The 15,554-nt window shown below is 30.5% G+C and overlaps 2 protein-coding genes across 3 annotated transcripts; one reads left to right on the forward strand and one right to left on the reverse strand.

Moving 5' to 3' along the window:
• Nucleotides 1-510: 510 nt before the first annotated feature.
• Nucleotides 511-1,634, forward strand: LOC100306032 (putative non-specific lipid-transfer protein). Its single transcript, NM_001249589.3, has 2 exons — nt 511-937; nt 1,342-1,634. The coding sequence occupies exons 1-2, from the start codon at nt 576-578 to the stop codon at nt 1,352-1,354; spliced, it is 375 nt and encodes a 124-aa protein (NP_001236518.2). The 5' UTR covers nt 511-575; the 3' UTR covers nt 1,355-1,634.
• A 3,160-nt stretch (nt 1,635-4,794) lies between these two features.
• On the reverse strand, nt 4,795-10,264 carry LOC100791420 (MACPF domain-containing protein CAD1). Of its 2 annotated transcripts, none has more exons than XM_006602647.3 (7): nt 9,458-10,264; nt 8,087-8,325; nt 7,806-8,001; nt 7,633-7,707; nt 6,865-7,048; nt 6,575-6,741; nt 4,795-5,801 (listed from the first exon to the last, which is right to left on the reverse strand). In XM_006602647.3, exons 1-7 carry the CDS (start codon nt 9,716-9,718, stop codon nt 5,202-5,204), a joined length of 1,722 nt encoding a protein of 573 aa, XP_006602710.1. In that variant the 5' UTR covers nt 9,719-10,264; the 3' UTR covers nt 4,795-5,201. The 2 variants fall into 2 exon arrangements, with proteins under 2 accessions (XP_006602710.1, XP_006602711.1); XM_006602648.3 differs by having other exon boundaries at nt 4,797-5,801; nt 6,575-6,738; nt 9,458-10,261.
• Nucleotides 10,265-15,554: the final 5,290 nt, after the last annotated feature.

The raw sequence follows: 15,554 nt of genomic DNA on the forward strand, positions 1-15,554 counted from the left end.
AGAAAGGAGTTAATTAGACAAAAAGAGAAGAATATAAAAATAAAATGACTACGCATCATCAAATATCGAAACCAACAATACTTATGGTGACTTTAATTAATGATTTCGGCAGAGTTGAAGTCGGAAATTATAAACAAGTTAGTACAAATTTAAGTGCAGCCATATGAAAACTTTTAATTCTTAGGAAAGTGGCAGCATCTCTTAGGGCTCCAAAATCATTTTGGGGGAAGCAGAAACCTGCCAAGCCACATGGCTATAAATATATAGAAACGGATGATCAAGTTAGCCAACCATTATGAACTCTGATATACATATTTGTCTAAACCTATAGATATATATTCATTAATTGTATCATATTGTAGGTTTCAGCTACCCTGCGGTCATTCAATTGCTTGCATATGTTAAATGAAATCAATCAGTAAAATTACCTACCATTCCTTCACTTTTCACCTAACAAACTCAGGTTGAATCTGTACTCTATATTTAGTCCTTAAATTCTCAAATCATAACATTCTCACTCACTATAACTAACCATTGAAGAAGTGCAATTTCGTCCTCTAACACTCTTCCAAATCATGGCTAGCTCACTGCTTGTGAGGGTTGCCAGCTGCATGGTTGTGGTGTGGATGTTTAGTTTTGGGCACATAATTCCCTTGGCAGAAGCTGAAATTCCATGTGGCAGGGTGCAAATCACTGTGGCTCCATGCATAGGGTACCTAAGGGGTCCTGGTGGAGGTGTCCCTGCACCATGCTGCAATGGGGTTAAGAGCATAAACAACCAAGCCAAAACCACCCCAGATCGTCAAGGGGTGTGTAGGTGCCTCAAAAGCACTGTTTTGAGCTTGGCTGGACTCAATCTTGCAACCCTTTCAGCCCTCCCTAGCAAGTGTGGGATCAACTTGCCCTACAAGATCACCCCCACCATTGATTGCAACACGTAAGATCACGATCACGTGAACCCTCTCCTCCTTACTATAAATATACATTAATTGATATGATGTATTGTATTAACAAATAATATGGGTAAATGACCATTTTGATCATAAAAACAGGTGACAATCCAATATTTGAAAGATAAAAAATTCTGATTTAATCGAGTGTAAAATTACAATAATATATCTGATTATTAAATTTTCATATCATCATTTTATTATTAAGTTATAATATAATTAAAAACTAATTTAACATTAAATTATAAAATTGAAAAATTAATTTGTGATGCTGACTACTGTTTAGGAGAATTTGTATTTACATAATTTCTTTACTTGTCATGAAAATACATATAATGCATATAATATATTTATAAAGACACTAACATCAAATTCACTTTGTTCATTGTAGGGTAAAGTACTGACAGTTTGCTCGAGGGTTTTACGCTTGTTGACTTTACACTTGTTTCGCAGTAATAACCAGCAAAAGAGGGAATAAAGATGGTTTAATTTCCTCCATTGTTTGGATCCCACTAGGGAGTATAATAATGTTGATTGTCCAAAATGACATATATTGGATTTTCTGTCACTAATATACAAGAAAATCATTCTTCTACACTTGAGATTTTACATTTACAATACACTTATTAAATATGACTAAAAATTCAAATAATAATATTATTGAGGAATCAATGTCATGCACTATAATTAAATTGAGAATATGCGGAATCATAAGGTGATTTGATGGTTGGAAGAAGGGATACAAGAATTGGAGTGATATAAATCGATAAATGTAAACTTCATCTCATTTAAAGAATTTTTTAACCTTAAAAAATGATGTAACAATCATCATTGATTAATTAATTGTTGTGTGTTATATATTGTAAGAATGTAAAATTAGATACAAAGTTTTTTATCAGAAAAAAGATAAAAGGATCTTTAAATTGAATAAAACTCTGGTTGACGTCTATAAAAAAATAACCTCAGTCGTCAATATCAATTGAAAAATAATCTCGACTAATATCGACTAAAAGAATTAATTTTGGTCGACTTCGACCAAAGTTATTTTGAAAGAATGCTATAAAATTAAAAAATCTAATAAAATATTCAAGTCATATCCAAGTAATTGGATTACATTTAAAATTCAAAAAATTGGATGTGGATATAAAATCAATTCATTAAAATAGATTTAAAGCGATTTTAATATGGATTGAATTTGTATAACCACATTTTTTAGACACCCCTACTTAAAATACATTTATTAGCAACGGAAAAAAAAATCTAATTTACTATAATTATCAATTGGTAATAAATTAAAAAGAAATCACTCTAATACCCCAAAAAAATCACTCTTAAAAAAGTACTAATAATTAAATCATAATTTTTAAAATTAGACTAGTCGTTGAGTTGATTAAGAAAATAATTTATGATTTAGTGGTTCAACTAAAGTCGAATGAGTGATGATGAAGATAATAAATAATAATTCATGGTTAATATTTTAAAATATAGATTTTTTTAGTAGGTGTTTAACCCATGGTTAATTTTTTAAATTATAAATTTTAACTTCAAGAATCATTTTAATTTTTTGAAAATAAATTATTTATAGATGAGCAAAACACAATGGGTTAGACCCGGTTAAAATGGAGTGCAAAATTTATCATGAAGCTACAATTGTAAATTACAGTTTTAAGTTGTTTCAGCTTTGTATTAAACGAAAAAGAAAAGGCAGACAAAGCAGCTATCGAGTTTTTATCTGATTATAAAAGTGTAATTTCCAATTGCACTTTTAGCTGTTTTCACAGCCTGTATGATGGATTTGAGTAGCATTTTTATCTGTGATTCCAAGGTGGCATGTCTTGTGTAGAATTACAATTTTTTTTTAAAAAAAATAAAATAAAATGTCAAAGACCCGTTTGGGAGTGGGTACAAGTTTTTAGTATTTGGTTTTCAAATACAATTTTCAAAACAAAAATGTATTTAGCAAAAATAGAGACGAAATGATTTTTAAATTATTTTTAAAACATTTTTACACTTATTTTTAAAATTAAGAAAAAAGATTTTACAAATTTGATTTTAGTTTTAAAAAAATACATATTTTCTAATTTGACAATAATATTTTTTGTTGACACCACTACTACCAACACCACCACCATTGCCACATTAGAATGAGAAAGATCTAGAAACTTTATAGGTATGAAATTGTACAATTAAAGATGACTCAAAGGAATTAATTGGTTACTAATAATACCCATATTAATAAGATGTATATACTTTTTGGTAACCTAGCACTTAATAACTTCATAGTCAAACTTATGAAATATTTCAGAAAACGTGTGAGTGAAAACAAAACACACTGAAAAGTCTTGTGTTAGTTTATGAGGACAATCATTCATCTTGAAAGCCACCGCTACCACCACCAGTACCAATACCACCTCTGGCATCACCACCATCACACCACCAACACTATTACCATCACCACCATCATTATCACCATCATAACTAACTATCACCACCATGACCATTAGTAGCGTTATCACCACCACCGTCGTCACTGTCTTTGTCATCACTATTGCCACCACCATCTTTGTCACCGCCACCACAACTCCCACCGCTACCATCATCATTACTATTATCATCATCACCGGCATCACTACCACCACCACCACTGTCATTGTCACCACTACCAACAATATCACTTCTGTCATCGTCACTGTCACTGCCACCGTTACCACACTACCACCATTGTCACCAACATCTCCACCAGCATTGCTACTACTATCATCACTAATACCACCTCTATCATCACCGCCACCATTGCCACAAGTGGCTTCCACCATCAACATCGCACCACCACCATGTTATCATTGCCACTACTAATGCCACCTCCACCACCACCACCACCATCACTACTACCATGTTGTCACTGTCACCACCAATGCCACCTCTACTACCATCGCCACTGCCAACATGTTGTTACTACTACTAATGTCACCTCCACAACCACCGTCAGCACCACTATTATCACTGTGATTGTGATTACTCTTGGTTTCTTTAGTGTCTTTATTATTGCTGACATTATCATTTTTGTTGCCACCACATAAAAGCACTCTAAAACTATTTTTAATATGATATGAAATTTTTAAAATAAGTTTATTTGAAACTAATTATATTTTAAAAATCGGTTTAAAATTAAAAATTGATTGTTATTTTTAAAATTTTTGAAATTTAAAACTTAAAACCACCCAAAATAGGACATGTGTCGTTGAAATAACGAGTTAAATTTGACTATCATAGATTTGATTAGCTAAGTCTATGATCAACAAAGATTTATGTGGGTAAATATTTTAAGAATGGATCCATTTTGAAAAATAATTTGTAAAAGTGACTTAATAAGCCAATCAACCTTTAGACTCTTCGGTGGGATGTTGCCACACTTTTCATTAAAAAAGTTTTCATAACTTAGAAGTGAAATGGAAGAAAAAATCAATATACGAATATAATCTAGAAAAAAAAGTGAATATAATTACTCTACCTTTCATATTTAACTCATTTATAACTCTTTTCTATTTTTCTTTTTTTTTAATCTTATCTTATCTCTCTTATCCATATAAAATGGACTTATACGCAATTTCATAGTACTTAAATTAATTTTCAATAAAATAAGCTGTACTAAAGTGGTTAACAAAATAATGGAATTTTCCATTGATAAAAACAAAAACAAAAAAATGTATATGACACCTGATACAATACAAGTTAAAATCAAACTCCACATCTTCTGTGGCATACTGGCATAGTACCCTTTTTTCAATCTATTCAAAATTAATCGGCAAACATGGCAACGATATCACCTTGTCAATATGTTGCCGTTGTATCTTATCAGCTCTCTTTCACAGTTTTATTTTTGGAAAAAAGAGAGAGAGAGAGAGAGAATGAATGATAGTGATGAGGATGTAATAAGAAAACAAATAGAGAAATAAAAAGAAAAGATACTTGCATCAAAACTATGTATATGAACAATTGTGCAGGGAATGCCCCCACAAAATAGACCGACAGAAGAACAAGGATGTTGAACTTTTTTCACTCCCTTTTCTTGTCTGGTTTTCTGCTATCCTCTTGTTTCCACCCTTTAACGACATATATATTTGTTTAGAAGGGCATGATGGAAACAAGTTCTAACTCCAATGATATATATGCAAAAAGTTTTACATGCACCATGCACAGCTTCTAACAGAAGCCAACATTGTTCATCATAATCATGGAAAGTGAACTAAATCAGTAACTTAGCAACGAATATTTCACCCTCAGAACAATTTTCCCTTTCTCAACACCAAGTTTTCCACCAGTAACTAACCAATGTCCAGGAGGATCTTGTGGCCCTTTGCTCATTTCAGACAAGTCAACATACTTGAACAACTTGCTTCCTGTGGTGTTGTTCTCTCTGGAACCAAAGCTCGAGTTATCAGGGTTGGTGGGGGTGTGATCCCAGAATGATCTTCTGATTGTGCAACCAGGTAACCTCGAAAACAAGAGCTTCATGTACAACACGCTTCGCGGTCCGAAATCCCACACTCCAAGCTGCACCCCGGTAACCACATAGATGCCAGAGAACTCCCCTATAAACGTTTCAGGATTCTCAACGGGTGCTGTGCTCACATGAGAAAAATTCTTCCACTTAACGGGCTCGAACCACCGGCTGTCTTGCTCCTCGGGTCCCTGCCACTTGGGAGCACCAATGGTTACATCTGTGTCCCAATATGGCCTAAGGATCTTTGGAAGAGATGATAAGTGTTGAAGATGAACACTCAAACGATTCTGCTTGCTTCCTTCAAGAAACAGACGTAGGCCGGTTACTGGCAAACGCCCAACTGTGATCTGCATATGAAAAGGAACACTGAGTCAAATGAAATTTATTAGCTATCTGCTAACTGTCTTCTACACTTTGAGGACTTATGATTAAAAGTATAGCTAATAATCATGTGAATTCAAAAACCGCTTAAAATGAAGATTAAATTGCTCTGCATAAATGCAATTGAGATAATATTTTAGAGCATTCTAATAGTATTTCTTCAATAACACTCTTTACAAGTGGAATTTTAAGCTAAATAATCTCCTGGAGGTTCACATTTGGCATTAACTATAGAAGAAATAGCAAAACTGATTATGAATATATCAGTAGTTAACCCTTCATTAGTCCTTTACAGCTAATCTTTACTCTTGTTCATGAAACACGACACTCCCCTCCCCCAATCTTTCCTCCTTTTCTAACCTGAACCCCATAACTATCATTAACTTCATATAGTAAAAAAAAGTATTGTATTGCTTCCAAATATAGTAGTGACTCAAAAAATAAAATAAAGTCTGGCCAGCAAAAGCCTTTTCTTTATTGTTGGAAAAGCTGCAGCCCAATTTTAACAGTTAAAAGCAGCATATAAAAAGTGGTGGATTTTAAAATCTAATATGTGCTGATTCAAATGAAGTGTATGCAGCCTCATGAGTCAAAATAATCTTTATAACTGAAAATTAAGTACTAAGATGAACTAAAATTATACCAATACATAGATTTTAATGCCAGAACAATAGTGTGAATCCAACAGAATCAGGAGTTTCAAAGCTCAACAAGAAACTGCCAAAAAAAGATCCTTTACCTGCTCTTGGCTAACATAAAGTTTCTGGCCCATTATGCTGAATTGTAAAGATGGGCAAATAGGTTCCTTCCTTTGTTGTCCAGGAATCCTTTCATGAAGAGGAGCCCAAACGTGAGCAATTTGAAACTCTAAGAAATATCTAAGTTCTTCAATGGGAGGTTTATCTGCTAAAAAAAAACAAGTAGAGGGGAAAAGAAACATGCAATTGATATATTAGATTAAACTGCAAGAAGCCAATAGAAAACTATTCCAATTCCATGTCATCTAAAATGAAGGATAAACTGGCTTACATTCAAGATAGAGACCAATAGCGTGAGTCAATTGTTCCTTGCCAGGAACTTCATCAATGAGATCTGTTATAGGACAGAAAGTCATCTGAATGACATCCGGGGAAGACCAAACAGTTCTGAGCCACATACTGTGGTCTTGTTCCAAATCATCTCCTCCTCTCCTTCTGAAAATGACTCTGACATCCTGGGTGTATCCAAGGAAGTTAAGAAAAGAGTTAAACTGTACACAACAATCCAACATGAAGCTACTAACGATCAAAAAGACAAAAACCATAAAAGACATGTAATTATCACTCCTAACAATAAGTATGAATTCTTCCTATAGGCCAATGCTGATGCAAGGATTCCAAATAGAGATCAAAAGGATACCTAATGTGCATTACATATAAAAATGTAAAGTTGAGGAAAAGGGAGAAAAAGAATGACAAATGGATAGCACATATAGGTGCATTTAGGTTACAGACAAGAAATGCAGAACTTCAGAAAGCGGCAAGAAAAATTGATAGTGGTTTCTCGGTTTCTCCCATTATGAGGAGATATAACCATGTCAAAGTTCTGCACTGGGACAGAACTGTGGACCTAATTTGTTCAAATGCTTAAAGCATAAATACACAATAGATGACACAAAACTTAGTGCCTATAGTATATCTAGCATTACTTGCTTCCAAATTTGAACAGCAATTCATCGAAACAAATTTAAACAACTAAAACTAAGGATCATGGCAATATTGAGCTTAAAAAATATTTCACAGAATATATACTGCATACTTTCCCACTTAGATAAGTTCCAGATGCAGATTGAGGGTGTATCTCTTGATTATTGAATGAAAAGGGATCAACAACCTGCAAAATTATATAATTACAAAATAAGTAATACATTCCTTGTTATCAAGAACCTGAATCAAATCACTATAAGGAATCGGAATTAAAGTGAAACTAGCCTTATCCTTGAATTTTGTTTGAAGTGAACTTGTATGGTTATTGATGTCAGAGAACCTCTGGTTTCCAATGTCTTGAATATAGTTCTTTATCTCCAATGTTGACAAAGGTGAACTACGGTGGTGTTTAACAAAAATAACATCCTTACCACCAATAGTTATGGATGTAATGACATGTGTCCCAAAGTTTTCAATAAAGCTATCAAAATAAGATTCAAGGTCAAGGACAATCTGAAGATAAATATTTTGTCACTGCATTCTGTAGATAACTTGTACATGCATACCTTGCCAAGGATGGTGGATCCCAATTCACTGGAATATCCCTTTTGACATTTTCTTGCAATGTTAAGTGGGCATTTGTAAGCTGAACCTTTGCGAGGGGAATATAAAACCCATCTGAAGAAAGAGATTTTGTCTCAGTAGCATCAATGTGTTTTGAACCAGTGAAGCTAAACGCAGAATTAAATGTCCCAAGAGGAAAGCTTTGTGATATATTAGCCTTCTGATTGAAATATTCCACCATCTGCAGTCAAATGACAAAAGATTTATCACAAATCAGTATTAATCTGAAAACCAATTATAAGTTATAACATTTGGGTTTTATTATTGTTTTAGCAACAAATAGCTTTAGCTCTTAGTTTGAAACTATTTGCTTTATTTAGATTCTTGTTCTTTAGTACAATGGAGTCTGATTTTTTTTTTTCTTTCTCAAAATCCACACTGGCAAAACGTCAAGGAACCAACCTATCTGCTACCAAGACCAATTTACCACAGGACAAGTAATAAATTTCAGTAATACCTACTGATCCCATAAACTATGGCAGACAAGAAAATGTTCTATATGGAAAGATAGGACTAAGGACCAGGTATCTTATCTAAGCTTGAGATAGATCTTATCAATTACTTTAGTTCAAGCTTAATGCCCATATCATTCTCAATCAGTATTTCATAGAATCATAGCCCCTCTTCCCTCTGTACAAAACCAATTTTTCTTTTACAAGTCCTTTAAACAAAGCTAGTATCGAAACACAACTTTGGTGGTTTCAGTATCAATTGACAGCAGTCACTGCTGCTTGTTCCATGCCTTGAATCCTAGCTCAGTCCAAAACACTATTTCATTACACCAGATTCCTGAACAATCTCTTCTCCACAATCATTGATGTCAACCCAAAACCAAATTCTTAAAATTTCGGTTTAAGACCTAATTCAACCCTACAAAACCAACTTATAAAGTAAGAATTGCCTAAACCTTATAAGACTACATTGGTCATATCTCTAGTCTATGTGAGATCTCAACATACCTATCACAACACTCCCTATATCTAGAGGGTAGACAAATACAGGTGGCTTAGTAACAAATCTAAGACAAGATATGATACCATCTTAAAATTTCATTTTAGGGTCTAACTCAATTTTACAAAACAGACTTGTAAGGTAAGAATTTTGCAGGTCTTATATTTGAGCTATATTAGCAAATCTCTAGTCTACACGGGATCTCAACACAAATATCACATACTTGAACAATTACCACGCGGAATTACATTTGAAGCAAATAAAAATCAATATTCACCAAGTCATCAATGACCCAACATTTTTACCATAGAGAAAAAATAAAAGCAATGACAAAAATGGAAAATTTTCAAGTTCAACCATACCTCCTGGTAACTACAGACTCCAGAACTGCGACGCCCCACATGCTCCTGAGAGTTCTTAACAATGTCCATTGAAACATTGGGAACAACCACATCATCGTACAACCACAAGTCCCTCACGTGTTCTTCATCAACATGGACCACCCTGGACCCTGCCACTCCTTTGCAATACAGCAACCTCGTATCGCAGTTCACATCAAAGCCTCTACCTAATGCCTTCACAGCGTTGATAGCAGTGTGCAATGCTGGCACGTGCTCCTCCATCAAAAAATCGTTCACAATATCTTATGTTCCAAGGTGAACATTTTATCTAAGGCAATACGAATTTAAGGGAAAACAGAACAACCCATGTAAATAAATTTCGTGAAAACCAAGAAATGGTAAGACTTTACTTTGTTGGAGATGTTGAAGTCATTTAGGAGTTAAAGGAATTGGAAGTGGAATGGAAGATCAAGTTCAACTCTTCCACCTTCTCTTTTTGTTTCTTGTTCTTAACGAAGTGCCACGGTAAAATTGAAGCAACTATAAACACATGTTAATGTTCATGAACCTGAATCTGAAGCTGCCATGGATCTCACACCAATGAGGATCATACAGTAGTATTGTAGTACTTTTCTATGACAATGTTGTTTTACGCAGTGTTTGTTTCAGACGAATGAAAGTGAATTGCACTGATCGGTGTGGTCAAACGGTGGACTCTGGACTCATTATATGTTTGTTTGAATACCATTTAAATATTTGAATATGTCACTTAAATAGGGATTTTTAATTATAAATTTGACTAATAAAGTTAATATTGAGGATTGAAAATAGTTTATTTTATTAGAAGAGTCAAAAAGAACATTTTTTTAATGAATATATTTGTTTTCTTAAAAATTAGTTATTATTAATTAATAATAAACATAAAAGTGTGATTTAAAGATTTGTTTTCTATTCAACTTCCATATTTTTTTAAGATTTAAAAATTAGTCCAGGCAGGAGGCATTGACTTGATTTGGAAAGGTCAGATGTTGACCGTCCATTAGACACTGGGGTCTAAAGTCTAAACACGTGCATCCAACTTTACTTTAGCGTCATGTTTTTTTTTTTTTGTGTATTTTATACATTTTTTTTATATAAAAAAAATTGGTTGAATATGTATTTTGAATTTGTTACGTTGATGATCACTAGTTTGAAAAACTCATCAACCGATACAACTCAATTACATGTAGAGTTTAATTTTGATATTATGATAGTATAAACTTTTTTATAAATTTTAAAGAATTGATCAAATAGAATTGGCCAATGCTCAAAAACATTTATGATTGGTTGTTATATACTTTTTCTTGGTGAATGATTGGTTGTTATATAAAGCATATCGTCTAATATAATTAATATATCGAGAATACAGAAAAGAGTCCAATTAAAAGGTAATAGTTAAGAACGCGTGTTGAACATTTTTTATGAGAAGTGAGGATTGGACGTCCAATTTAAAACCACACACTTTAAAAAGAATCATATAATTTCATTCATAATCAAAGGCAAAATTAAATAGGATAAAAAATGTATTTGTTAGCATAACATCTTTGACACCCTAATTAATTTATGAGAGCAACATAATTTATTTGTCACCTAACAAAACTCACCAATGGATTTGAAATATTCGATAAACATGGTTTAGGATAAGTTTTTTTAGAAATATACTTATTTATAAGTTAAAATAAGTTTTTCATTAATTAATTTATAAAAACTCATACAATTTTTTCTAAAAAAAGAGAAGATATCTACAAATTAATTAATGATTTATTAATGAAAAATTTATTTTAACTTAAGAAAAAAAATCATTTTATTTTTTATTCTTATTTTTTTCTTCTAAAAATACTTATCTAAACGGCTTATAGAGCCCAAGTCTTTGCTTCTAATGGATGTAAAATACCTTGATAAATGGTCTTTGTTTTAACAAATTGGCCATGTTGATTACGTAGGCACATCCCAACTCCAAAGGAAATTTGCTCTGCAAAAACCCCAGCATCTACATTATATTTTGACATTTTCTAACCTTCAACCATTCAAAATAGAATTACTTCCCATAATTTACCGTCGCGACACTTCCAAGTTCCAAATGCAACAAAAAATAACAACAAATTGAGCTTTTACATTATCCATCTTTCTTTCGAGATTATGCCAAAGATCAGCAACCTGCCATAATTTTAAGTCTCTATATATGCACATATCATGCACTATTAGATAATCCATAATTTTGATAACATTTTCTAAGATTATGCACATATCATGCATGTTACATAATTAATCCCCATGTTATTTAATTAGGAATAATGGACTCAATTCAAGAAAGCAACATTAATTGTTAGTCTTTTATTTCAATTTTCATCAAATTTAACTCACCTTCTTAAATTAACAAAGTCTTATACAAGAATTCGCTTCAAGCCTAAAAATATATTGGATCGACCCTGTTATTTAGGAAAATAAATTATACTCTCTGCTATGCGGATATCATATTTATTTCATTCATTTTATCAAAAGCATAATAATAAAAGAAATGAAGAGATCTCTATCTCATTCATTTTTCAAAAGCATAATAATAATAGAAACTAAGAGAAAAATAAAAAATAAAAAGGATCATGTCCCTTTATTGCTAGAGCAACAAACTTGGGGCTGCAAATGCAATGCATATGAATGCAAGCATGTGGGATTGAAGACGACAGGCGCGGTGCAACTTTAATTGGTAGATGGCCAAACAAAGATGGTTGTACCAATTAGGTGATAAACACGTTTAAATATTTTTTTTAGTCTTTATAATTTAATATTTTTTTTCTTACAAAATTATTTTTTTATTTTTAGTTTTTATAAATTATATTTATTTTGTTTTTGGTCTTTAAAACATTTTAGATAACCCTTTAAATAGTAAAACAAATATTATCCTAAAATATTGTAAAGACAAAAATTAAAAAATAATAATTTACAAGAACTAAAAAATAAAAATAAAAATAATTTTGCAAGAAAAAAATACTAAATTATAAAGACTAATAAATAATTTTACAATTAATGAATTACTCTTAAAAAGGCTCTCAGAATTCTAATGCAGTAAATGATATGCCTAATTAATTCCCAACACCTAAAATGCTGATATAGCGTGATTAAGATCTTGGAAGCAAACGCTAACTAACTATGATGGGAAGTATTTGATTTTTGAGAATAATATCAATCACTCTCCAGACTCCAGCTATTATTAAAAAAAATATAAATATGTATTATTTTCTTATTTTTTTCATTCTTCTTTCGATGCAAAATAATAGTCTATGTTAGATTATTTTACATAAATAATAAATAAATAATAATAATTTTACAAAATTAATCTTATATTATCATTAATTTATTTATAAATTTTGTAGTTTATTATTAACATATAAGAAATATAAATAAAAAATAATCAATATTACATAAAAATTAAAATAACAATTATATTAAAATAATTTTTTATATGACAATTATAATAAAAAAAGAGAAAGTTATTTTAGTTTTTATGTAATATTGATTTTTTTTATATTTATATTACCACTTATTGTATTAATTTATATATTTTTTAATTTTTTTTCTTATCTTTTTTCTCTTTTCAATTAAATAAAATCAGTGTTTCATAACTGCTGCTTACCTGTTGTTCAATGCAAGGAGTAGATAACCCTGAAAAGCTAAATTAAGATTTCCTAAAGCAGATTCTCTGTAAAGCAATGATGCTCAATAAGTGAAATTGTCAGGAATGGCTATGTTAGAATCCTAATAATAGTAGTACTAGATGTTTGTTTGTTGAAAAGACAAAGAAAAAAAGATTTATTTGCAGCCTTTTCAGCCATTTCTGTCTTTCTAATGTGAAGTGAGTGTGCAAAAGATATGTATAATGTGTTATATTGTAATGAATCACGTGACAAAAAACACATTATGGAAGTTATATAACTAAATAAAAATATATTTATTATTTCCTCAATCTTAAAACAATAGTTATCTTAGATCAAGAAAACAAAATAAACAAATAAAAAATAATTTTATATTATTAATAATTTATTTTTAGATTTTGCAGTTTGTCATTAACATATAAGATATATAAATAAAAAATATAAATAATTTTACACTAAAAAATTAAAATGTTAATTATATTGATATAGTTATTTGTCTTATATGAACAATTATAACAGAATGAAGAAAATATTAATTTAAGTTGAAGTATATCATGCTATAAATGTTTTCATTGCATAAGGTTTTTTATAAGAATAAAATAAGAAATAAAGAAAAATAAAATAATTTTTATAAAATAAAATTAATTTATGCATCATCTAAAATCAGTTTTTTTATAGAAAAAACTAAAATCAAAATTAAGTTATCTTTTTGGAAAATTAAATAATTTTAGGTTTTATTTTAAAAAATAACTTTAACCTACACATAAACTAAATTTAAATCAAGGAAGAAATTTATTTTATTCTTTATTTGCTATAAGTATTTATGAAAAACTTATGTAAACATCATTATAATCTGATAGGTAAAAATTGATAGAGAAAATAGACATTTTGTATTAAATTAAATGAATAATGAAGAAAAAGATATAAATAATTTCACTTAAATAAACAATGAATTACTTCTTGAAGTTGTGTTTTGTTTGTATTGTAAATTGCGTCATAATTTATTTTTTTATAAAAAAAATATTTTTCATAGATTAAAATAGAAAAATATGTATTACAAGAACTAAAATACTATTTAATCCTTAAAATAAAATATGTACGCATCCTTGGCCACCACCATCATTGGCAAAGCCCCACAGCGACTAAAGAGTGAGAAATCTGGTGGTTTGTAAGTCAATAATTGACATTTCAGTGGTTAAATTTGTGGAACTCACATTTGTGACGTGATTTTAGTTATGATGGTAATTTTTTTTATTTTACTTTTACATAATTTTAAAGTTTTTTATCTTAATTTTACGGTTTATTAGAAATAAAACTCTGATCAACCTCAAGTTTAATTGAAAGTGAAATAAAGTTCAATTAAGAATTATTTCCCTCAATAATTAAATTCTATTGCTATTTAAAGTTTTAAATCATTCAATTTTAACTTTAATATATTAATTATTTATGCTTAATCATTTTATTAATTTTAAAGCTTATCTTGGATGAGGAGAAGTGGAGCAAACGTATATCATAAAAAATATAAAATATAAAATATAAAACAATCATAGTTCATAGATTTAAGGCTGGACATTGCTACAGTCACAAGAAATATTCAATGGAATGTGCTCAATTTTTACCATTTTTTCAGTAGTTGGAACCATATTTTTCCAAATTATAGTTCTGGAACGCATATGGTTAGTTTCCCCAAAAAAAAATCTTAAATTTGCGTTACAATAAATTTGTGCACCATGATACCAAACTCCTACTAAAGTCGTATATCAGCAAAGATTAATACATACATTGACAAATGGAAATGCATATTGAGACAATCATTGTTCAATAGTGTTTAAATCTCGAGGCGATTAATATTCCAGAACAATTTTAAAATGTACTATCTTAAAGATTTTCAAAAGGAATAAATAAGAGAATCATTTTGTTTTAACAACTTCATTTTCTACAGGTTCTATACCACTTTCAAAATCACACCTTAATATGTACAACTATTAATAGAATACAGACGTATGTGGATGGCAGGTAATGCAAAATACAAAAAATTACTAAACAATATTCTTAATAAATTAATCAGAAATATCCCTCCATAAGAGATGCTGCCACACACAGTAGAATAGGCATAAACTTACCCTTGACTCCTTGAGCATCCTTTGGAAACAACTACTCAATAATTACCTTTTCTCAAAACAGGAAAATGTCTAAATTCATTTGTTTCTTTACAGCAAGATCTACTAGATAATGTAAAAAATCCTTTTTTCTCTTTCCTTAATCTTTCAAAAGTCTATGAACAACATTCTTTTCATTTATGGAACATGTTACATCCTTTTGGTCACCTTAGATGGTTACTCATGAATGTCCTAAAACTGTATACCATAGAATGGTAACTCTTTTCATCTACAACAAAAGGGAATTTTAAAAAAATTTAGCACTCAATG

This window comes from Glycine max, chromosome 18 (assembly GCF_000004515.6).
Source record: "Glycine max cultivar Williams 82 chromosome 18, Glycine_max_v4.0, whole genome shotgun sequence".
Classification (NCBI taxonomy): domain Eukaryota; kingdom Viridiplantae; phylum Streptophyta; class Magnoliopsida; order Fabales; family Fabaceae; genus Glycine; species Glycine max.